General features: G+C 41.9%; 1 protein-coding gene across 7 annotated transcripts in view; it reads right to left on the bottom strand.

Moving 5' to 3' along the window:
* Nucleotides 1-25,277, bottom strand: part of KIFAP3 (kinesin associated protein 3) — a 203,551-nt gene that overhangs the window by 132,844 nt on the left and 45,430 nt on the right. For all 7 annotated transcript variants that reach the window (XR_009757971.1, XM_061585275.1, XM_061585291.1 and 4 more), the window contains exon 11: nucleotides 8,162-8,262. Coding sequence is in view for 6 of the 7 variants with exons in the window: in XM_061585275.1 (XP_061441259.1) it covers nucleotides 8,162-8,262 (101 nt within the window). In the remaining variant the exon portion in view is untranslated. The remainder of the gene's footprint in view (nucleotides 1-8,161; nucleotides 8,263-25,277) is intronic.

Genomic DNA, 25,277 nt, shown 5'->3' with positions numbered 1-25,277 from the left:
CTGCCTGTACTCTTCCTTTGTGGCCTGGCCTTCTTTCCACTTCCTCTATGTGTCTTTTTTTTTGTTTTCAAGTCATCTCTAACCTTTTTGTGAAGCCACATTGGCTTCTTCTGTTTCCCCCTTTTTTTCCTTGTTGGAATTGCTTGACATTGTGCTTTTAGAATTTCCTTTTATAGAAACTCCCACCCATCTTGGACTCCTTTTCTCATTAGGGTGGCTTGCCATGGAACCGTCCTTACAACTGTTCTGAGTTTATTAAAATCAGCTTTCCTGAAGTCCAGGGTGCTACTCTCCAGGTGTATGGCTACTCTCAGCCTTTGCTTCTGTTAAAATCAAGAATTCATGTATGGTGTGGTCATTTCCCCCCAGAGTTCCCGTAACTGCCACTTCATCCATCAAATCATCTCTATTGGTTAGAATCAAGTCCAGGATAGCTGATCCTCTGGTTCCTTTCTTCACTTTCTGTAGGAGAAAGTTGTCTCCAACAAAAACTCAGAAATTTCTTGGAGGGGCCGTGTTTGGCAGAATTTATCTCCCAACAGATATCAGGATAATTGAAATCCCCCATTACTACTACATCATGCCTCCTCGAAACATCGTCAATTTGCTTTTCAAAGTTACATTCTCGTCTTCTCCTTGATTGGGTGGTCGGTAATAGACTCCAAGCACCACATTCCTTTTTTTACTTGCCCCATTAATTTTAATCCAGATACTCTCGGTGGAGCTACCAAGCTCATCTTCCTGTTTTTCTGTGCAGGGATATATATATTTTAACATATAGCACAACTCCACCTCCCTTTTGATTCCTTCTGTTCTTCTTGAACAAGTTGTATCCTTCAATTGCTGTATTCCAGTAATGGGAGTCATCCCACCAAGTTTCAATTATACCTATCAAGTCGTAATTGCCCACCTGTATTCAAGTTCGTCCTGCTTGTTTCCCATGCTCTGCGCATTGGTATACAGACATCGAAGACCATGTGATTTATGGCTTGGCTTCCTTACTACATTTTTCTGAGGGCTGTTACTGGGCCCTATTAGAGCCAATCTCTTTGGTCCCGCTACTGTGCATAAGCCTCCATCAGTCGTTACCACCAAGTTTACATCTCCCTCCCCTTTAGGATTCAGTTTAAAGCCCTTCTGATGAAGTTCTCCATGCTGTGGCCAAACACATTCTTCCCAGTCCTTGTGAGATGTAACCCATCACTTGCCAGCAGTCCATCTTCCAGGAACCATAGCCCATGGTCCCAGAATCCAAATCTCTCATGGCTGTACCACCTTCGTAGCCATTCATTCACACGGAGTATTTTTGTTTCCCTTTCTACTCCTCTTCTAAGTACTGGAAGGATGGATGGGCCCCAAAGTCCTTGAGTTTCCTTCCCAGAGCTTCGAAGTCTGATGTGATTTCTTCATAGCTCCTTTGGGCAGTATCATTTGTTCCCACATGGATGAAAAAGGGATACCTGTCAGTGAGTTTGATGAGTGATGGCAACCTTCCCGTCACATCTCTGATCCGTCCTCCTGGTAGACAGCATAGCTGGCGAGTATCACTCTAAAAATCCTAGGGCCCTAAAGAACTATGCAAAAGCTAGCCTCCCTGTTTATTATAAATCCAATTCAAAAGCTTGGATGACTGGCAATCTTTTCTCAAATTGGTTCACGGACTATTTTAAGCCTACAGTTGAGGCTTACTGCAAGGAAAAGAACATTCCTTTTAAGTTTTTACTTCTTACAGACAATGCCCCTGGCCATCCTAGAGCTCTAGGAGATATGTACAAGGAGATAAATGTTATTTTTCTACATGGAAATACAACTTTATTGCTGCAGCCTATGGACTAGGGTGTAATTGTAGTGTTTAAATCCTATTGCGGTCAGGCTGTATTCATACGGCAGGTTAGGGACCAGAACCCCGTCAAAAGCAAAAACTGCTGAAAAGTGGAACATTGATCAGCTGTAGCACCGGGAGCTCCAGCTGACAGCAGTTGGCCCCTACAGCTGATCGATGTTTCACTTTTCCTTGATTTTTCGGCGGGAGCATGTGGCGCAATCAGCTGTAGTGTGGGTAGCCTCAGCCCCCACGCTCGAGCTCCCCGCACTCCAGCTGATAGCAGCGCCCTCTCCCCCCAGGACTAATTAGTGGGGGACTAATGCTCCCCTTACGCAGCAGGCTCCCTGCCGCGGATCACAGGGAGAGAGCTGCCCACCCGTGCCTGCTTGCTCGCCCTCCGCCAGCTCCCTGACTCATCCTCCCCTCGCCCGCTTGCCCTCCCCCGCCTGCTCACTCGCCCTCCACTGCCTCCCTCGCTTGTCCCCGTCACCTGCTTGCCCTCCCCGCCTGCTTGGTCGCTCACCCTCCGCTGCCTCCCTCGCTCATCCCCCCCTCACCCATTCACCCTCCCCTGCCTGCTCACTTGCTGCTCGCCCTCCGCCACCTCCCTCGACAATAAAATGGCACCCGATGCACTTCTCGGACTCAGCTGCTGAGCGAAGCGAAGTGCTGGGAAGTGGGGCCCTACTGTACCTAAGAAGAACTTTCGCTAAGGTTATAAATGCCTTAGACAGCGATACAGTAGCTGGGCAAAGTGAAAATAAATTAAAAGCATTTTGGAAAGGCTTCATGATTTTGGATGGTATAAAAACTATTAGAGATGCATGGCAGGAAGTTAAAGAAACAACATTGAAAGGTGTTTGGAAGAAGCTAATTCCCACACTTGTGGACGATTGTGAAGGCTTTGAGAATCCAGTGGAGGAAGTCACTACAAATGTTGTGGAAATGGCAACGGAATTAGAATTGGAAGTCGAACCTGAGGATGTGGCAGAATTGCTTGTCTTTCAAGAAAAGACCCTAACAGACAAAGAGCTTCTTCTGATTTAAGAGCAAAGAAAGATGTTTTGCGAGGAGTCCCATCCTGATTATAGTCCTGCTGTGCCTAGAGAAATGACAACCAAGGAATTGGAAGAAGCTATCAACTGTATAGAAACGGGGATGGCAGCTTTTGCGGATTGATCCAAATTTTGAAAGAAGTTCTAAAGTGAATGCAAGCCTTCTAAATGATATCACATGCTATAAAAAAATTCTAAGGTAAAGGAGACGGGTATTCATCAGGCAAAGTTCATTGCTTTCCTACTTTAAGAAAGTACCATCGCAACCTTCGACAGCAACAGCTACAGCTAGCCTTGAACAACCTTCAATGTCAACTTCATCCAAGTCTCCACCATCAAAACCAATAACATTCATTGATGAGTCAGATGATGGAGTTTCACTATATGCTGGGCAAGACCACATTTTTAATTGCAGGAGAGGGGGTAACGTTTATGCTGGTGGATTACTTTTGATATGTGCATTTTCTGTCTACCTACGTTATGTCTCTTAAGTTCTGCTTCTGGCAGTTCAATTGTGCATACATGTCCATCCAATGGGTTCAGTGGGACTTACTTCCTGGTTAGTATGTACAGGATTAAGTTACCTCTAAGTTATACTGTTGACAAAAAAAATTACAAAGGCAACTAGTAAAGTACTAAAGTTTGCATTTTTCTTTGATGATAGGGGATTGCTATGTTAATCAAAATGTGTTTTAGTTGAAAGGGGTGCTGCATTGTTTTTTGCAGCACAACACAGGCATGCCTTCAAGCGGCGCAGGAGAACGCCTGTTCAGTACTGGTGATAACATAATCTGTAAAAAGACATTCCTTGTCTGACGTGCTCTTGAGCATGCTGTTCTTTGGAGACATAACAGAAATGTATTGTAAAAGCAGCATTTCAAGTGTAAAATTTGATTGCAAGTGAATTATATGTGTGTTGGGGTATCATCGTTGCTGGGGGTGGGGTGGGGGCATGTGAGATTCTGTTATGCCATTCTGTTCATCTTACAGATAAAAAAAATTATTCTACTACCCTCTGTGTGTGTGTTCTTGTTTTTAATGTTTTTTTAGGCTACTTAGATGTGCACCAGCCAAGGCCAGCACCTTGTAGGCAATTTTTTTAAAAAATAACTAAAATGTAATTGTAGTGATTATTTTTGAGTAAAAGTAATCAGTTACTTTCAGAGCAATTGTAATTGTAACAGTAATTACTACTTTTGGGACCATGTAACTGTAACTTAATACTTTTTAAAAATAATCTTTCAAGCTCTGTGTTTGTGGCAGTGGTGGAGAGTGTGGAGAAATCTACAACTCTATTTAGAAAGGTAAACATGCAATTCTATAAACAAAAATGAGCAGCAAAGGACCCAGTCAGTGCAGGAATCAACACTATCAGCATGTCAGCAGTGTTATAATTTCTATTTCCTTAAATGTTGCTGATAGGAGCTCCAGAACTCAGATTATTTCTGCTTCCCAGTTCTAAGGCATCAAAAATGTATTCATCCTTTTGTCTTCAAGCATGCAAGCTAGAATATTTTCCCCTTCAGGTAGAAATGGAAACTCCACAATTCTGTAAAATGTCACCAATTAGATTCCTAAAGTGGTTTCTGACCATGCAATTATATTCTGGTATGTTGTGATGAGGTTAAACCAGATTTAACCAACACATATTCATTACAAGATAATTGCTATCCAAAATAGGCTGCTAATGAGATCACTGATGCTGCAACTTAGTGATTAATATGGATCATTAACGGCTTTTCATAGATACGTAAAAGTAGGGCTTTTAATTTTCCCAGAAAAAGGATTGATTTTATCTATATAAAAATGCCCTAAAGATAACTCACTCTCTAAAATTTAACTGAAATTCAGTCTGTTGACAAGTATTATTGTTTTCCACAGCACATAGCCCTTCCGCTGAATCTCCTTGGCAAAACCTTTTGTTTATACTCTCATTCTCCTGCAACCTTCCCTGCACTGGCCTGTATCACCCCTCGGCCCTCTACCCAAAACTTTATTTATTTATTTATTACATTTATACCTCGCCTTTCTTTTCATGATAGAAACCCAAGGCGGCTTACATAAGGTTCCCAGGCGGTCTCCCATCCAGGCACTGACCAGATCTGACCCTGCTTAGTCTCAGCAAGGACTTAGTCTCAGCAGGGCCTTATGTGTCTTCAGACCATAGCCTGGGACCAATTTTACCACCAAAACTAGTCACGTATCTTAGAGTTCACATGGTGTGACAGAAGCAATTTATATAATATGGAACTCATACTGTAGCAATAAAGATCATTATTGTATGATTACTGCAACAAAAGAGCATTTAAAAAGGCAGGCAAACCCTTCTGTGGTAATAAAGTCTGTGGTATGTGACAAAGGGCATTTGTCGCCCTGATGCTTGTTTTCATATCAAGCATGGGGAATGCTACAAAGCAGGAATTAACCAAAGCATGATTCACACAAAACACTTAATTAAAAAAGACAAAAGGGTGATCTCCAACAAAGAGCAGACCTTAAGTACACTGATTTCAATGCATCTATTCTGATTATGCCTAACATTCACCAATAATTATCTTCCTATCACATTTAGAAGTTAATTTTTCTCTCTCTTCATTAAGTAAAACATTAATTGAAGTTAAAGTATGTTGCCAGGGCTGAACTACGTTCCTCTACAAAGGAAGGAAAGTCCTACAAAGGGAGGAAAGTCCCATACTTTTATCTAAACTAATTCAAGTTTCTAGAACAATCCTTTGGTATGAGCTCCGTGTTTCCCATTATGTCTTCATTTAATTTGATTGCTACTCTTGCCATTTCAAAGGAGAGTGTAATCGCTGCCAAATAGGAAATATTAAAATTGAATTTGTTCTGCTTTTACTGTGTCCACGGTCATCTTTTCCTCATTTAGCAGGAAAGCAGTAAAAGGGCTGCAGCGTGTGCAATGAAGAGGCAGTAGTTTTCAATCAGACAAGTCCCATACTGAGTATCAGGTACCACAGTCCAAGACTAAAATCACTGTGTCTAGACTCTCTGGCACCTGACTTCACTTATTTACCAGTGACCAGAGGCCAACCCCCACAGCTTTCCGTTCATACACGTCAGTCCAGCCCTCTCCCTATCCCAGCTCAAACATCTTTGAATGATTATGCCAGAACTACATGCCTAAAGAATCTCTTTTGACTGGTTACTCCCTAACTCTAATGTATGAAGCAATACTCTGGTTTCTGAACTTCAGCAGATAATGGTGGACAAAAGCAAAGGGGGCTGTCAAGAGAGGACGTTTACTAGCATTAAGCTAAAAAGATCAAAGAGAGGCCAAAGTGACAACTGTGGTGGAAAAACATGTGGCTAAGTAAACTGCAGAGAAGTTTGCATACTGCTCTGTGGAAGAATATTGAATATCATTATGACATCACAGCACAACAATGCCCTTTGATTGGCCAGGCTATTACCTATAAATGCTTTCATAAACATCTGGATGGCATTTGCACCTATTTAAATAAAACATACACCACTGGGGTCTAAACAAGAATGGACTGTTAATACTCACTTTTAATTCTTACTATAACAGCACCCATTAACTCAGACAAGGCATGAGAGTTTTCCAGTGATGCTAAATTCCTTTTAGCTATTAAAATTGGTTCAAGCAGACAGACATCCTAGCTAACCTAATGAACCTACAGGTTGCAAACTGAGAACCCACAGAAGCATCTAACTCACAAAAGTGATAGATTTGTACTCCATGTGGCCCTTTTATATAACCTGCAGAGTCCAGTTACAACCCTGAGAATTCAAAATTTCTCAGTTGCAGATGTATTTTGATGCAAAAACACCAAAAGGATTAGAAACAAGGAAATCAGTAAACATTATGCTTTATTGTCCTTGAAAAATGTTGATTACACAGACTGAACATTCCTCTTTCAACAAGGCTTTTAGGCTGAGACCTATCCCAGTCTGTGTCTGTATTAGGATTGCTTAATATGTTTTTTAATAATGTTTTAACCCTTTTTTAAAGTTGTTTTTTATGTTTTTAATGCTGTTTTGTTTTAATGTATTTTAAGATCTGTTTTATGATGTTTTAAAATGTTTCTAGCAATTTGTTTGCTGCCCTGGGCTCCTGCTGGGAGGAAGGGTGGGATACAAATTAAATAATAAATAAATAAATATTCATTGTAACCCTTTCTGAATATAATTTCACTAATAGGCAAAAAAACCCCTGCAGTTTAAGAATGTACCTATAGCCCACAGATATTTCTGTCAAACTTTAAAAAGCAGGGAAATTGGGCAGCTATAGTGAATGCACCAGAGGAGCAGGAGACCCGACCTCTCTCTGAGATATTGTACTGCCCTACAAATTTGTCAAAATGCAAACACAATTTGGGTTGGTCTTCCACAGTCCAATCCACTTCCTGTGTAGCTTGCAAGAATTTGGTGACACGTGCCTCTATAATAGAAACAGTACAAAATCAGATTATTTAAGGCTCTTAAAGGGATGAGGGATACTCATCAAGGCTGTCTACTATCACCTTTTTTGTCTGCAATGTCAAACCACTGGCAAGCACACTAAGTCCAAGTAAAAATGGGGTGTGTTTAATATCAATATATACATAGAAGCTGCTCCAGAAGGTAGCCCCCAAACCATTAGGTTCAGATTACAGGGAAAAGAATGTAGACTTTGGAAGAGCTGACATGACAGAATAAAGTTATGGAAGAGGAACAACAAGATTAAGCTAGGCAGTCCCAATTTTTAAATATCCTGGTTTGGCAGAATGTAATAAGAATGCATGCCTCAAAACAAATTTTATTTTTCTAAATATTCCTTTTTCAGTAAATTTGTTAATATATGGACACAAAAACAATACCTGCATTTCATATTCCAAAACCTGATCACTTAGATTTTTCCAAAGCAGCAGTTTTTTGGATTTACATTTTCCAAATACAATCATTAATAGCACTGTAACTGTAACAAAACAAAAGGTGAAGCATTTGCCTGCCAAATCAATAGGCAAATCCTATTGCCTGTAAGAAAAAGAGGTGGTTACGAACGAACACACACACACACACACACACACACACACACACACACACACACACACACACACACACACACACACACACACACACACACACACACACACACACACACACACACACACACACACACACACACACACTGAAAAGGTATGAGCAAGGGGAGAATTATTGCCACATTTACTATAATGTCCTTATGAACTCTGCTACTAGGAAACTGAAGACTGATCTGATATGGCAAAACGGTAATTTTAAAAGAAAGCACACCCACCTGAGGTATACAGTCTGTGTATGCAAACATAGATTTAAACCGATCATCCATGCTTATATGGTAGAGAATACACATGGCCACTTGTTTATAATTTTCATTTCCTGGGGGAAAAATGTACAAAGAGGATAATCCAGATGAATCTGTCATGGTTGAATTGGTATCGATTTACATTTAATCATGTTTAGAGAAAGACTTTTCAAAGCTCACTATTTCAGGTTGCAGAAGCAAGCTTTTGTGCTATTCTGCTGTTGCTGCTCTTTAAAAAAAGGAATAAGGAAAACATTTACAAGTAAATGCAACACCAGGCAGGCAAGAATCAAAGTAAAAACCACTTCACACACTTTCAGATGTACCTTGGTATCACGTTGTGCCAATTATGTGCACCTCCTGATTTATTCTTTATGCTCAAAGTATTTTTCTCTTAAAACAAGCTAAGTCCTAATGCTTCAGGAGGCTGGTGCTGCAGACTGCCAGTTCTTTTCACTGCCACTGATTCTTTGCCATTTTCTGCCCCTACCTTAAACTATCAACCCAATAAGCTAAGAATAAGAATATTCCTCTTTCAACAAGCCTTTTAAGTAGAGACCTTATCCCAGTTTGCATCTGTGTTGGAATTACTCTTTTAGATGTTTTTAACCCCTCTTTTAAAAAAAAATCTTTAGTTTTAGTATGTTTTTAAAGATGCTTTGTTTTAATATGTTTTAAAGTCTTTTGTTTTTAAGATGTTTTAGAGTATTTTTAGTGCTTTTGTTTGCCACCCTAGGCTCTTTCTAGAAGAAGCGGCAAGATATAAATTTAGTAATGAATAATTCAAAAGCTGCCATTTTTCATTCTAACAGCCAATTCTGAAAGCTTGATAAAGAACTGCAGGAAAGAGGGCTTTTACAACAGAGGTGGACAGCTTGTTCCATACCAGGGATCTAATAAAAATATATTAAGCACAGTGTAGCTGCAATTAAATATATTCTTGATACTTCCCTATTGAAATAAATAGAACTGAAAAGTACTTAATATTAGATGGATCATGCCCACTGGTTTCTGAAGATCAGTTATCAATCTTCTATTGTAGGTGCAATTAGCAATATGCATGCCACTTTTATCATCAATGGATTGTAAGTTTTAGTTACAGATCATTTTGCACTAGTTCTACAATATTTTTATTTTGAAATACTTGCCCTCAAACTTAAGATACCTGAAACAATTTCTGAAAACTCAGAGCAAAATATTTGAATTGTTTTCATTTGCCTGCCTGTTTGTAATTCTTCAGTAAATTTGTATATTTTAAAATGTACTTCTACATCCATGTCAGCTAGAAACATTTATTTAATAAATAATAGGATTCTCAATAGACTAATACTGCCTCTGGAGCTGTGTACAGCCCTCAGCTCCTAAGTTGCCTAGTCTTGCTTGACAGTCAGAGGCTAATATCAGTGCATGATGGTGGATTGTATTTCTCTCCAAAACACAAAAGTCAACCTTAACAACCCCCTTCTCCCCCCCACCCCCCAAAAAAGTTCATCGCTGCCTTGGTTTTAAAAAGTCATCATTTTGAGCACTGGCAACCAGTGCAGCCCTCTCAGTCAGCAGGGTAACATGTTGCCAGTAATCTGCTCCTCTGAGCAACCTGGCCACTGCATTCTGCACTAGTTGCAGCTTCCAGAGCAGTTTGGAGTAGTCAGAACAGCAGTATGTGAAGTAACTGCCAAGGACTAAAGGTAAGCATATCAGCTCTGCTTTAATGCTTTCACCAAGTATAGAAGCCTAATCATAAGAAAATGGTATTATCTCAATTTTAGTTCATCATTTAATCACAATTTGAGAGAACATTTAAAGCAAATTTCTTTAGTACATTTTTAGCAGTGAGGAGAGAACTATCAAGACAATGTGTACAAATTCTATTACAAGTTCAATCTAAGTCCAAAGCGCTTAGAAATGCACACAACTCCTTCCAAATAATCATCTGGTAATTCCCCCAAGCTGATATGGAAGCACCAACACCAACCCCTCCATTATATGAAAAGACTATATTTTGCAGGAAGACATAATTTTAAGATTTTTGAAATTTTATTTTAAGACTAGGGGCTATGCCCCAGCTCGCTTTGCTTGCCAATCCCCCACTCACTCTGCTCGCCAGCTCCCTTGGCAACTCCCCTTGCACCTGGCGCACCACCTGCTACCCATGCAGGAACTCCCACTCCTCTCGTCAACCCACTTGCCTCTCCTGTTCCTCTGCTAACAGCACCCCGCCAATCCTCCAGTTCCCTCACCACCACCACCCAGGAACCCACATTCCTCTCCCCAACCTGCTTGCCTCTCCTGTTATGCAGCCACTATCCTCGACAAAGTCTGCAGGTGCTTCTGCCAGCCTTCCACCCTCCTGCATACCTGCTCAGGTTGCAGCCTCCACTGTATAGCCTGCTCACACGCCAACCCCTCTACCAATCCACCACTCCTCTCACCATCACCCCCAAGGCACCCATACTCCCCTCCCCAACCCACTTGCTCCACCTGCTGCCCTGGAAAAACTCTGTGGGCGCCATAGCCAGCCTCCTGTGTACCCACCTAGGCTTCAGCCACCATTGCATAGCTCACTCGTTCTATCGCTTGCCAACCCTCCACCAACTCCCCAACTGCCACCATACACACACCCAGGCACCCACACTCCCTACCCCAACCTGCTTGCCTCACCTTATCACCCATGTTTATGTCTTGCTGCCCTGCTGCCACGCTCCTGATGTTATATTGCATGATGGTGTAAGTCTTTTATAATAATGTTTATTATATGTATAGAAAGGTTTTTTATAACACAAAGTATTTGAACAATTACATAAGTATCATAACAATTCAAATCCTCCATCCCCTCCCCTCCAGAAAAACAAGAACAAAGCAGTAGGATGGCACATAGCAATATAGTTTAGTACAAGTAAAATCAACACATTCCTGCAAACCTAGTGTGAGCAGGCTAGTCCAGTTTCACAATTCTGACCAACATAAATCTTTGTCTGCTCCAGCCCTTGTTCTAGAGCCTGAGAAATGTCCCATCATTCCTGTCATGGGTTTGTGCCCTCTAATATAAATCACAAACATGTTCCAAACCGCATAATAGTTCAATGTTGATAATTTTCCTTTTGCCAATCTCAATTTGAAAGTCGGCTTCTCAACCATAGCAATATACCTAAGGCGGTTGTTTGCTAAAGACAAGAGAGAACCAGCCCTCTGGTTTGATATGCAGTTGCTCAAGGAGACCAAGACATATAGGTGGTCAGCACTAATTTCTTACAAACAATATTCATAGCCCATCAATCTTTACTACATCAATCTCTAACACATGTAGTTTTGATATCATGGTACTTTTACCAATGAGCTGCGGGGAGCGGACTAAGGTTGATAGGCAAAGGAAGGGACAAGCAGGTCCAGCACAGCATACCAGGATGACCCAGTTCACGAGGTTTCATAGAGAAAGTTGTAGCAAGGCAACAATTTAGAAACAAACACCAAAGCCAATTCTATGAAAGGCTTTTGACAGTCAAGAATAAAATGCTACAAAATATTCATACAACGCCTTGCAGAGACAAGCTGTTTAAAACAACAGCATTAAATGACTAACAGTGGATTGGTCAGAGCACTAAAGGACAGCTCTAGAAACTAACAGCCTGGACATTATGTATTATGGAATAAACTTTTGGTGCATATAATTCATCTGTTGAGGCAGTTTTGTCATCCTTCCTCAGACAAATTTATGGTCTACCTAAATGTGCCCCATCAGCGGCTCTTAGATTGGAATCTGGCTTAACCTCGCTACAAACACATGCATGGTCTATTGCTTTTAACTATTGGTGTAAAGTGTCATATGAAAACACCCCTAGTTATTCATTTTTATGGGAAGATACATATAATTCATACTGGGCAAAAAATTTTAGCTCCCACCTTACAAGCATAGGTTTATCCCCTGAATATTTAACATCTCAAGAGCCAAATTCAATAAAACATTTTATTCGAACTCGGCTTAGAGATATAGATTATCAACTTGCAATCTCTGCAGCCTCCTCCACATGCTCTCCGATTTATTTTGGCCTACAGCATGATCTGCTGAGTTACTCCCCCTATTTGGATTTTCTTACCATCCCTAAATATCGTACAGTCTATACTAAGGCCAGATTTAACTGTCTAGCCTCGGCACTACTGGAGGGAAGATTTCTGGGGATCCCTTTTGCTAACCGGATTTGCCCATGTAAAGCTGATGCGATTGAAACTCTTTTTCATGTTATTTTCTATTGTGTTCTATATAGGGAGGAACGTATAAAATTTATTACCCCGATAATAAATAAATTTCCTCATAAATCAGATAACAGTTTACTTTCTTGCTATCTGGTTTTGGCAGAGATATTACCTTGTCTGTAGCTAAATTCCTTTTTACTGCTCAACGAATACGTAGGGGTTGTTCTCCCCCTGATGTTTCGGATATTTAGAAGTATTTTATGTTTTATTGTAATATAGACTACAATAGTCTGATGTTTTATCCTTCTGATTCTCTTTGTATTTCTGTTCTAATGTATGAACTACTTGTCTTTTGCATATGGGTCTATGACCGTAATAAAATGGAATGGAATAAACTTAAATAACGATGAGCTCATAGGTTAATAAATTGGTGGTCAGAAATGCTTTGAATTTATTCCCACCAGAATGTATTACTGAATAATCAAATCATTATTCCAAAGTATTATTCAATTGTCTTTTGCATTTATATTGCCATTCCAGAACATTTGGTCATTCCCAGCTGAAGGCAGTTAATGCTCAACAACTCAGTCATTAGCAGCAATTACTAGTTTTTCTGTGGAAATTATTGCCATTATAAAACATACTCAGTGGTTTATAGAAATAATACTGTTTAAATTTGCAGCTGCAGTTCATCTGGAACAGCTGGGTGGAAAAACATTGTACCCCTTGGGCTGTTTTCACAAGTTTTTGATAAATTAAAAGCTCCAACTACACATACGATGGATCTAAAGTTCAAAATTACTTGAAGCTCTTGAACATTAAACAAGCCATGTAATAGCAATTATGGACCAAAACTATTCTGCTCATGAGCACACAATCCCTACCCACTTCAGAGCTGGAATGCTACACAAGCAGGTTCATCATCACTCTTTACATTTTTTACTTGTAAGCTCTATTCATCAGAACCAACCTGTAGCACCTGAGATAAAGACTATGCACATGAACATCTGGGAACCCATGCAAGTACACAAGAAGCATGCATTAGTGAAGAGTTTGAAGAAGTACCACTTTTTAATGAGATACTACTTTGCTACAACTTGCCATATGAATCCGGAGATGCATGCCATCCTTTGCCCTACCACCTCTGTCCACCCCTGTATAGAACAAAAAATACTGCATGTACTCCGAAGAGCTTATTTTTTCACTTTGATTTTTCCCCACATATGATGATGATGAAGTAATAATTTGTAGATTAACAGAACAATCTTAACAAAAATTACAATGGCTGAGAGGCAATATGGCAGAGGTCCCGCTACTCCCATGGAACATGAAATATACTGCCATCATGACAGATAGGCCAGTGGAAAACATCATCAGCGCAGATATCCTGCTGGCAAACATAAGCCACTGAAACATCTAAAACGGTGAAAAACACACATATGCTGTATACCTCCAGACCACAAACACATCTTGTCAGTGGTGCAACTTTACATCAGCCCTGGACCTGGAACAAGGAATTTCCTTCCCACTAACTTTACAACCAAGCATAAGATATGGTAGAATTCAGTACTTTACAGCACACCACCTGTGCATTAACTCCAAACAGGAATGCTACAACTCAGATACACACTTAGAACTCCTCAGGGGTAACTCTGGTGAGAGAGTAACTATGGAGTAGGGTGCTTTGCACAAAAAGGGGTAATTGTGCACAAATACCCTGCCTCCAGAACGCAGAGGTTTAGGTACCTATTGGGTTTCTAACTAACTGATGTGGGTCAGAAAGCCACCCATGTTTGACTAAAAACCCTACCCTATGATCCTGCCATATAGGCGAGGTTTCACTCAAAATTGGGTAGAGCTGCACTTTGTAATCCTACACACACTTGAATGACATAATCTAGCACTGATGAGACAACAATGCAAGCAAAGCCTAGGAACATTCTACCAAAGCACCTTCCATCTAGACAACTCTTGTGCGGATTATATTCAGTCAGAGACTTGAAGAAGGCAACACCTTCAAAATAAATCTCTGAACAATTATTGTTTTCCAACAGACCAATCCCTTTCATTCTTAATACGATTCAGCTAGTTACGGCTGGGGAAAAATTGACACCTTAGGCAATGTTCACACACAAAATACTGAAACCAGCTGTTGCAGGACTGCTGTAGGAATAAAGGTTTCCTCATTTAATTGGGAAACCAGGAGGAAGCATAACATTTTACTGCCATGAATAACTTAAAGCAAGCCTGATAAGAGACTTTGCTGCGCTCTCAGGGCGGGACGTGTGCTTTCTGTAAGATCTGCTACATCTAACCCTTATTTGTTCACTTAATTGGATAGGAAAATGCATATTTCATTATAGGATAAATTAGGCTTATTAAAAGTATAACATCGCTGTGGCCAATAAGAAGGTTTTTCTCGAAGTGTGAAACTGCATATTAAATTCATTATGAAAAGGCCAAGCCAGGCCATAAAAAAAAAGTTGGTTTAGAAAGCTTCTTTGAAAAAAAGATTCATAAAAATAACAGAAATGTTTATGAAAATAAAAATTATCACAGTATCATGAGCCATGTGGGGGGGGATAGACAAGGGCGAAACAGATGATGAGGATGGACTGGAAACCTGGGGAGAGAGCAGGCAGCAGGGTGGACTCGCAGGGCGCCCCAGCCCACATCTTTTGACATCTCAGCCACCTCAACTCCTGAGCCCCCTGTGGAAGCACCACCTGGCCCATCAGACACTCTTCAATGGGACAGTACCCATGCTAGAGGCTCAGCCTTGCACGTCAGACCTTTGCCAGCCGAGCGCTGCCCAGCTTCCCATGGCCAAACTATTAGCAGCCCCCCTCAGTTGCAGGGGGAAGTTGAGATCAAACCACCTTCACCCCGCGCTCAGAGGCACTTGAGGGGGAAAGCTCAACAGTCAGAGCTGAGGCAAAGTCTTTGCACACAAGATCCAAGCCTACTTAAGTTGTCTTGGTGGGGACTCGGTTGCTGAGTCAATGTCTGAGAGTCACAAAGTCATGCTTAGTCAGAGCTAGAGCAGAGCTGAGTTCCTAGAAAGAGTAGTTAGGTTAATGAGGTGAACTGTGTCATGCCTTCTTCGTATGAGTCCTCAAAGGAGGAAGGGCAGACTGGAGGGCAGCAGCAGCAGACCCAGGAGAAGGAACAAGCAGAATCTCCAAGGACGCAGCTCCAGCTCTCCCTCAGCAGGAGAGTGTCCAGGACACAGCTGAAGCCCCTCAGTTGGATTCAGGGAGTGAACAGGAGGCTCCCCTCCCCCCTGCGGAGCGAAGACGTCAGCCAATAATGCAACAACGTCGCCAGTCTGGCCGTTTAAGACAGCAAGCTCTTGGGAGCCGGAGGGCTGATTACCTGCACCTGTCTTTGGGAGTGGGATTTAAAAGGCAGTTCTTGACTTCAGTGGGCTGCTGACTACAACGTCAGTTGTGACCTCCACACTAGACCCAGATTGCAGAACCCAGACCCTTGGACTGATCTCTTGGCTAACTGGACCCAAAATTCCCCCTTCACTTCTTGGACACCGCTGGGAAAGACTCCTCTGATCTTCCCTTATCTCTTCCCAGTTATCTTCCTGGCCTTGGCAGATTTACAACCCAGCCAGCTGCCGGTAAATGAGTTTATGGCCCAGCTTTCACCCCGTTGAAGCTGACAAACTGCTTTGGATGTATCTATTACTTTAATAAAAGAGAAAAAGCCACAGCCGAGTCTGAGTCTGGATCCCTCAACTTTGGGCAAGACACACAGCTCTGGTAGAAAAATAAGAAGGTATGCAGCCTTTAAAAAGCAATAGATAACATTGATAAGAATAAGCAGCCAAGAAGGTCCACAGAAATATTCTGGGTGTGGGGGGGAAGTCTATGAATTGTTACTACAGGTAACTGGCAACCCACTCCACCCACCATTACATTTAGAATTCTGGGGGGAGGGGAATAGAAGCACTTGCCTAGAACTGATTAAGGAGAATGAAAAGAACAAGATAAAACTGACAAACAAGTATTTATCTTAAAAATCACCTCAGTCAACATATTTTTACAGAGCCCCAATTCCAATTTTACAAGAGAATGGCCAGAGTGAGTTCAGAGACAGTCCTTATTACAGGAAAACATCCCATAGTATATTTGCCACGAAAACTATTTCCTAGGGAGACAAGGTATGCAACGATAGAGAATGAATGCCTAGCAATTAAGGACCCATAGCAGCAATGGTGAACCTCTGGCATGTGGACCTTATTAGGCACAGCAGGGGGACCCATTTCGGCTGGTGAGGCCATTTCTCCCAAGCCAAGCCCAACTGCCTAAAACTAGGGAAAGATGCAGTTCACTGCCAAAAGCAGGGTTTGCTGGTGCACTGATCAGTTGATAAGTGGTGCTTGCAAAGCCCCTGTGCCTTTGCCCATGCAGTTTGAGTTCAAACCATGAGGGCAAAGGAAAATGCATCATCTGACATTATAGTGAAACCAGACAACTGACAAATGGACAGCCCCACTCACCTGTTAAAATGGCTCACAGAATTGTGGGAGATCAGAGTCTGGTCCACTGGCCAGCTCCAGTTCCCCACTCATGTGCTATAGCATCACCCAAATATAATTTCTCTGAGGCTAGTACATACAAGAATCCATTATTCCTGCCACGATCCTCTGCATGTTCTTAACAGTTGACAAAAAAGGCCTTCTGTTCAAGATGAATTGGTTACAATTCATTTTGCTGAAGCTTCCTATATATATATCCAGCTGCCTGATTTGTATTTCAAGCCAGAAGTGGCAATATTGCTTGTATGTACATTATTATACATAAGTGCTCCAACAAATGCCTTTTTTGATACCATTCCCTCTCCCTGGGATATCATCTCAATTCTACACACTCTGGAGACCACAAGCTTACTGATTTACTCCCATATGTAACGAGGCTTATAAATCCTATTAGCTGCACTGTCTCTCACTGTCCCTAAAATTTCAGTATCTCCAATTATTATGTTGCTCATCCCACCAGCACCCCTGGATTTTTCTCTACTGAATTGTCTAGGTAGCTGTCATTTCTATCCCAGCAGAGTCCCTGCCCCAAAAGTGCCACAAAGAACAAGGGAGTCCTGTCTCTTGACAATGGATATATGCCACAAATATTTTTTTAACCTCTCCCTCTCTGTTCTAACACCACTTCTGATTGGCTCCTAGAAGTTTCAAATGATCTGAACACTCCATCAGGTGGGTCAGACTGCTTCCAGGTCATTAAGCACTTCCCTGAGACCACCCATGGGCTGCTACTAAAAGGTTGAGGACAACTCTAAATCCTTAATATAAGAGGTTGTTGAAAGAATTGTTGCCCTAATAGTTTACTCTCCCTTTATTTTTGCTGTACTTCTGTGGGGCACTAAGCAGGATCAGGAGATTTGGAGAGTGAAAATAGTCTTTCCCTGCCTCTTTGCTCATTTGCAGTTGTCAGCTGTTGGGACAGTTTGTTTCCAATTCCTGTTCTCTTTTATTGTTAGCAGTGACTGCTGATGCAATGTGCATTAGTCATGTGTTTTTGAAGGACATCATGGGGATAGCCTAGCACACAGCTACCAGTGTAGCGAAGTAGGGGAAGATATAGCAATGGGACGAAACAAATCATTACCAGCCTTCACCAATCTGGTGCCTTCCAGGTGTTGTTGGACTACAATTCCCATTAGCCCCAGCTAGTATGCCCATGCTGGCTGGGGCTGATGGGAGGTATAATCCAAAAACATCTAGAGGGTACCAGATTGGCATAGGTTGCCATTACAGAGGAAGTGATACCAGACATTTACAGCCTGTTCTTTCTCTGGCTCTTCTACTAACCACTGACATGCTGGTCATCCCTCTCAGTCTTATGATACTGCTGTTGAATGCCCGATCATTAAGCAGATGAGCTGGGAGGTATTAACTTGTTCTAGTTTTATATACTAGGTTTCTTGGCTCAACAACAACCTAGGCCGGGAAGGAGGGGCGTCCAAGTCACAGTGATCTATTATGAATCCATCCTCCTTTCAAGATGTCCTATACAGCAATCTCCTAATTTTGTGTGCATGTGCCTGATGCTGGCCCTTTGAGAGTAGACTAGGAATCAGCTGGTACTACCCAATGGTCTCTGTGACTGAGCTATCAGAAGTGATCTTGAAAGTCCTGTTCGATTGCCATAGGTTAGTTGCATTGGGAAATTTCAATATCCACTCTGAGGGCTCCTCATTTGGTGTGGCTCACATTTCCTGCCCTCTATGGAAAGCATGGGCCTGTCAGAGTTAATATTTGGTCCAACATACTGGCTGGGCATACAACTGATTTGGTAGTTTGTGCTGAGCAGCATAAGGATTATTTGCGTATGGGGGATTTGTTATTGATATGATAAAATTAAACCCTGAGAAATTCTTACTCCTGCAGTGGTAAGGGAACCTATTTGGATGGCCCACCCTCAGAGATGGATAGATGCAGAGAGATTCACAATTATCAGAATAGGGAGCACCTGAATGGGGGGAAATGATGCAGGCGGGGAACACAATGACTCCTGAAAAGGAGTGATTAGCTACCTGAGCAAGAACTAGGAATCCTCACCTGTCTGTACAGTTGCCCACATGGTAAACCACCAGAATTGCATTTTGGAGTATCTTCCTGGACTTCTCAGGCAATGGAACAGCCTGGGCTACAAAACGTTTTTGTCTGGGCTGAGACTTTGTCTGAGCAGTAATGATCTTCCTGGCTCTGGTGTGTTCTTTAGCACCAAATCCTGGCTCAGCCTCTCAGCTCTGATCCCATGGCACAACTGTTGGCTCCGCTCTCGCCTGTGCCCAGCTCCCACAGAGTCCGATCAACTTCTCAGTGCTCCAGTGAGCTGGGAGTGAGGAAAGGGCGGGGGTGAAAACTACACCTTCTTGAAATTTAAGCCACACATAGCTGTTTCATGGCAAATGCATCATCTTCTGCTTGAAAAGTTACCTTCATAAGAAAGTGTTATCACAGCAAGGAACAGGCCTAGAGCATGTGTAAGAGATAAATTGTATTACAAATCCTTTATTTTAGGAAACTACAGCTAAGGGTGGATTCAGTTTCCTGTACGATGTAAACATTTGTGGTTTTTCAAATGCAACAACTCCCACCAGCCCTAGCCAGCATGGCTAATGGTCAGAGATAATGGGAGTTATAGTCCACAACATCTAGAGAGCAACAAGCTAGCTACTTGTGCTATAATACATTTACTAATAAGTTACCACCCAAATTCAACAAGTAGAATGCACAATTTTGCCACAAGTCCACATGCTCCCAACACGGATCCCACCCCACTTCTTTTCAGACAAACCTTCAACCATTCTACTTCCAAGGTTTTGGAAACAAACAGGTTCATAGATTGCTGCAGTGTTAAATGCCCATGTGGGTATATCAGTAGAAGCCTTTTGAGAACAGGTGATAGGTATATTGACACAGTCAGTGCTCAAGGACTTTCAACCATTTAAAGCAACTGTGAGCAAGTGTTTAGTACTATGATCATCATCACCTTGCCCATCTGGATACTCTGCACAGCACCAGGCTAGACTAGGGAGTTGGGGGGATGCTACTGTCCATAGAAGCACCATCTCCTTCACCAGGAAACCTCATGATGTTAGGATGGGCTTAAAGGGCGTGTACTTGGAGGATGTGCATCTGGTGTTGGGCCAGAGAGACAGACTGGGGATGCTACTGGTCTACCAACCACTGTCCCGTCCAGAGCCGGAACTATGAGGCTGAGATGCGGGTGCAATTAAATCTCGTTTTATTAAAGTAATGGATACATCAAAGGCATTGCGCTTCATAGAAAAACCTGCACTAACTCACTAAAATCCCTAACTACGCTCTAGACAGGCTCTGCGGCGTATGAAGGAAGTTGACACAGCAGCTCCCCACTGTAAGCAGCAAGCTTAAGTAGGGAACGTTTTCGATCGTAATCTCTGACTCCTTCGCAAGCCCTGTCTCTGCCCCGTTTGTTTCTCGTGGCAGCGGGAGCGAGGTGACAGGGGGCGTGTCTCCTACAGCTCATCGGAAGACGCCTGCTTCTGAGTAACGGATTCTAGGTCAGGGGGCTGCGTCACGCTGGTGGCATCCTGGGAACTGCTTGGCAAGGGAGGAGTTGGCACTTTTGCTGGAGCTTCCCCCAACAGGTCCTCAGCAGCAACTGGGGGTGGTGAGCTCTCCTCCTCAGAGATCACGCCTTCCGTGGGAACTGGCTGGAATTCAGGCTCGCTTCCCCCCCAAGGTCTCGCTCAGACTCAACAACTCCCGAGTCTTCTGTATCTATCTCCTGGAGGGAGATCTCAAAGAGGCGCCTGAAACTCATGCCTCCCCCCTTCCTGCCCCTTCTGGGGGAGCTGAGGCTGAACAACCACCCTGTTGCCCTACAGCATCCCTGACTGAGCTGGTGGAAGTGGTCTCTGGCATGATGCTTGAGAACCCCAGGAAAATGGGTGACTTCAACATCCAGAGACTACCGTTGGGATGGAATGGTACTTCACGGCCTCCATGGCAACCATGGGGCTGTCTAAAATGGTCATCAGTCTAACATATCGGGCAGGGAATACCCTTGATGTAGTTTTTACCCCAAGTAGTATGAGAAGTGGACTGAAGGTAAGAGGCGTGCACTGGTAGTGGCAATGCCCACCCATAAGGGCCTGCCCTCGGAGACTGATGGAACGTGATGTGTTCCTGAAACCTCTGGGGGATTTTCCAGTGGAGAATGCTGACAATCTTATCGAAACTCTGGTCTCTCTATGAAATGGTGAGATGAAATGGGCACTTGGCATGATCTGTCCTGAGCATGACTGGCTACAAAGGTGATGCTGATGTGAGAGATTTGGATTTTGGGACCAGGGGAAGATGGACCGTTTGCAAGTGACAGGATTGGGAAGACTGTGTTTGGCCACAGCATGGAGACCTTCATCAGGAGGACTTTAAACTGAATCCTAAGGAGGAGGGAGATGTAAACTTGGAGGTAATGATTGACAAAGGGTAATGCACAGAAACAGGAAGTGAGAGAACGTATCTAATCGGGTCCAATAATAGTCTTCATAAAAACATATAAAGGAAGCCAGACCATAAATCACATGGTCTTCGACGTCTATATACTAATCCCCGGAGTATTATTATTATTATTTATTTATTTGATTGATTTATTAGTCGCCCATCTGGCTGGTTACCCAGCCACTCTGAGCGACGTACAAAGCAAAAACATATAAAATATCAGATCAGTATGGAAAGAAACAGGACAAACTTGAACCCTTAATACAGGTGGGTAAATATGACTTGACAGGTATAAGTGAAGCTTGGTGGGATAACTCCCATGACTGGAATACAGCAACTGTATGGGATAACTTGTTCGAAAAGAACAGAAGGAATAGAAAGGAAGGCAGTCACACTATATGTTAAAAATATGTATCCCTACACAGAAATACAGGAGGATGAGCTTGATAGCCCCATCAAGAGCATCTGGATAAAAATAAATGGGGCAAGGAATAGAAGGAACACGGTGACTGGAGTCTATTACTGACCACCCAATCAAAGAGATGATGATGATGAAACTTTTGAAAAGCAAACTGTCAATGTTCCAAGGAGGCATGATGTAGTAGTAATGGGGAACTTCAATTATCCCAATATCTGTTGGGAGACAAATTCTGCCAAACACAGCCCCTCCAAGAAATTCTTGTGTTGCTGATGACTTTTTCCTACAGAAAGTGGAGGACCAGCTGTCCTTGATATGATTCTCACCAATAAAGATGACTCGGCAGATGAAGTGGCAGTTACGGGAATTCTGGGGAGAAATCACCACACCACACTAGAGTTCTTGATTTTAACGTACCCTGGACTTCAGGAAAGCTGATTTCAATAAACTCAGACATATCAAATGTGAAGTACAAGTCAAAGGGGTAGGACTGCTGCTCAAGATTGCTAGACAAATGGTCAAGAATACCTAATTACTTTGAACAAATTCAAATCTCCAGGGCCCAATTAACTTCATCCTAGAGTATTATTATTGTTATTATTATTCATTTACATCCTGCCTTTTTCCCAGAACTTAAAAACCTAGTTAAATTAAATTAGAACACATTTTAAAAATTAAAAATTAAACAGTTACAAATATATAAATAAAACATACAGAAGTTAATTAAAATGTAATTGAACTCACTATAAAATGAAAACAAATTAAACATTGCTATTAAAAAACACAAAATACAAATCAGTAAAAGCTTACAGTGAGTTCCCAAAAGCTTATTGGAACAGGAAAATCTTCTCCTGCCAATGGACGGACAGCACTGGGGGAGCTTTTCTAACCTCCCTAGGAAGGGAGTTCCAGGGCCTGAGGGCAGCCACCGAGAAGGCTCTTTCTCATGTTCCTGCCAAATGTGCCTGTGAGAGTGGCAGGACTGAGAGAAGTTCTTCTCCCAATGATCTCAGGTCAGACAGGCCCATATCAGAACTGGCTGAAGAACTCTCAGAACCACTGTCTATTATCTTTGTAAAATCGTGGAGGATGGGTGAGAAGTGCCGGATGACTAGAGGAGAGCTAATGTTGTCCCTATCATCAAAAGGGCAAAAAGGAGGAACCAGGGAACTATAGACCAGTCAGTCTGACATCAACCTCTGGGAGCAGATTATAAAGCAGTCAATCTGTAAGCATCTTGAAAACAATTCGTGATTACTAGAAGTCAACATGGATTTGTCAAGAACAATCCTGCCAAAGTGATACTGTCTCATTTTTTTATTGGGTAACCTCCCTGGTAGACTGTGGGAATGCTGTGGACATAATGTATCTTGACTTCAGCAAAGCTTTTGACAAAGTGCCTTATGATGTTGTGATTAGCAAGCTAGCTAAATGTGGGCTGGATGGAACAACTATCAGGTGGATCCAGACTTGGCTACAGAATTGTACTCAAAGAGTTCAACCGTTTCTTCTAAAACTAGGGAGAGGTAATGAGCAAGGTACTGCAGGGCTCAGGGCTCTTCAACATTTTTTTTAATGACTTGGATGAGGAAGTGCAGGGAATGTTATCAAATCTGCAGATGATACAAAATTGGGAGGGAAGACAGAAACAAAATTCAAATGGATCTTGATAGGCTGGAGCATTGGGATGAAAACCTCATAGGTCCCTTCCAACTCTACTATTCTATGAGTCTACGGACCAGGAGAGCAGTGGTGTGGCAGCACCTATTCTTTAGAACCCCCTGCCTACTGATATCCAGCCAGTGCCTTCCCTATATTCCTTTTGATGCCTGTTTAAAACTTTGTTTAGGCAATCCTATCCAGACGCATAGATGTTGATGCGTTTTAACCTGTTTAGTTAGTTGCTTTTTTAATTGTTTTAAAAATGTTTTAATTACTTGATTTTAATTGTTTTATTGATCATTTTTAATGTTTTTTGTAAACTGCTTAGAGGTTCTTTCACAAAAGTGGCATATAATTAGTTAAATAAAATTAATTTATTAATTACATAATTCAGTATTACTGTAAACAGGAACCTGTCTAAAGTTCATCAGATTGGCTGGCCCGCCACATTACGTTTTTTAGCTTTAGGTTACATATAGGCCACATTCACACCATACATTTATTCCACTACTATTCCACTTTAAACAGTTATGGCCTCCCCCAAAGAATCCTGGAAAGTGTAGTTTGTGAAGGGTGCTTAGATCTCTTTTCCCCTCATAGAACTACAATTTGCAGAGTGGTTTAACATTCAATCCCTCTTCCCAGACAACTCTGGAAATTTTAGCTCTAGGAGGTGAATGGAGGATTCCTAATAGCTCTCAGCACCCTTCACAAACTACACTTCCCATGATTCTTTGGGGGAAACCATGACTGTTTGAAATGGAATAATAGTGGAATAAATGTATAGTGTTAATGTGGCCACAGTGATGATTTGGAGAGTGAAATCATGATGCCATTTATGTCTTGCTACACCCCTGCACTAAGGAAGCACCCACAATTACATATTGAGAACATCTAGATTTTTTTTTGAAGATATGTCATGTATAGACTGGACTAGACATGACTAGATTCAGTTGTGGTGGCTGACTTAATTTATTAATCATTACAAAGAATAAGCAATTTCAAAGTATGTACCTACTTCAATAATAATAATAATAATAATAATAATAATAATAATAATAATAATAAACTTTATTTCTACCCTGCCCTTTTTCCAATAGGACTCAGAGCGGCTTACAACTAAAAACAACACCAATTAAAACATACAGAAGTATACTATTAAAAAAGAATTAAACTATGAGAAAAATTAAAACCATAAAATATAGGTTAAAAACAGCGGACAATTTAAAATAATAAAATCATATAATGTAATCACCGAACCTATGACACTTAATCCTGGTCGTTCTCTATCCCAAATGCCCATTGAAATAAAACAGTCTTTACTTGTCACCAGAAAGACGGCAAGGAGGGAGCAGATTGCACCTCACTCGGAAGGGAGTTCCACAGCCTAGGGGCGGCCACCGAAAAGGCCCTATCTCGTGTCCGTGTCATATGTGCTTGCGAAGGTGTGGGGAACACAAGAAGGGCCTCACCTGAAGATCTCAAATCCTGGACAGGTTCATGTAGGGAGATACGATCTGTCAAATAGCCTGGACCTGAGCCGTATAGGACTTTGTAGGTCAAAACCAGCACTTTGAATTGTGACCGGAAACAAATTGGCAGCCAGTGGAGCTGTTGTAACAGGGGAGTTGTATGGTCCCTGTAACCAGCCCCGGTTAGCACTCTGGCTGCAGCTCTTTGTACCAATTTAAGTTTCCGAACAGTCTTCAAAGGCAGCCCCACATAGAGTGCGTTACAGTAGTCTAAGCTGGATGTAAGCAAGGCATGCATCACCCTAGTCAGATCAGGCAGCTCCA

The sequence above is a fragment of the Rhineura floridana genome, chromosome 1, assembly GCF_030035675.1.
Source record: "Rhineura floridana isolate rRhiFlo1 chromosome 1, rRhiFlo1.hap2, whole genome shotgun sequence".
Taxonomy (NCBI): Eukaryota; Metazoa; Chordata; class Lepidosauria; order Squamata; family Rhineuridae; genus Rhineura; species Rhineura floridana.
This window is presented reverse-complemented; position numbering and strand designations above follow the sequence as displayed.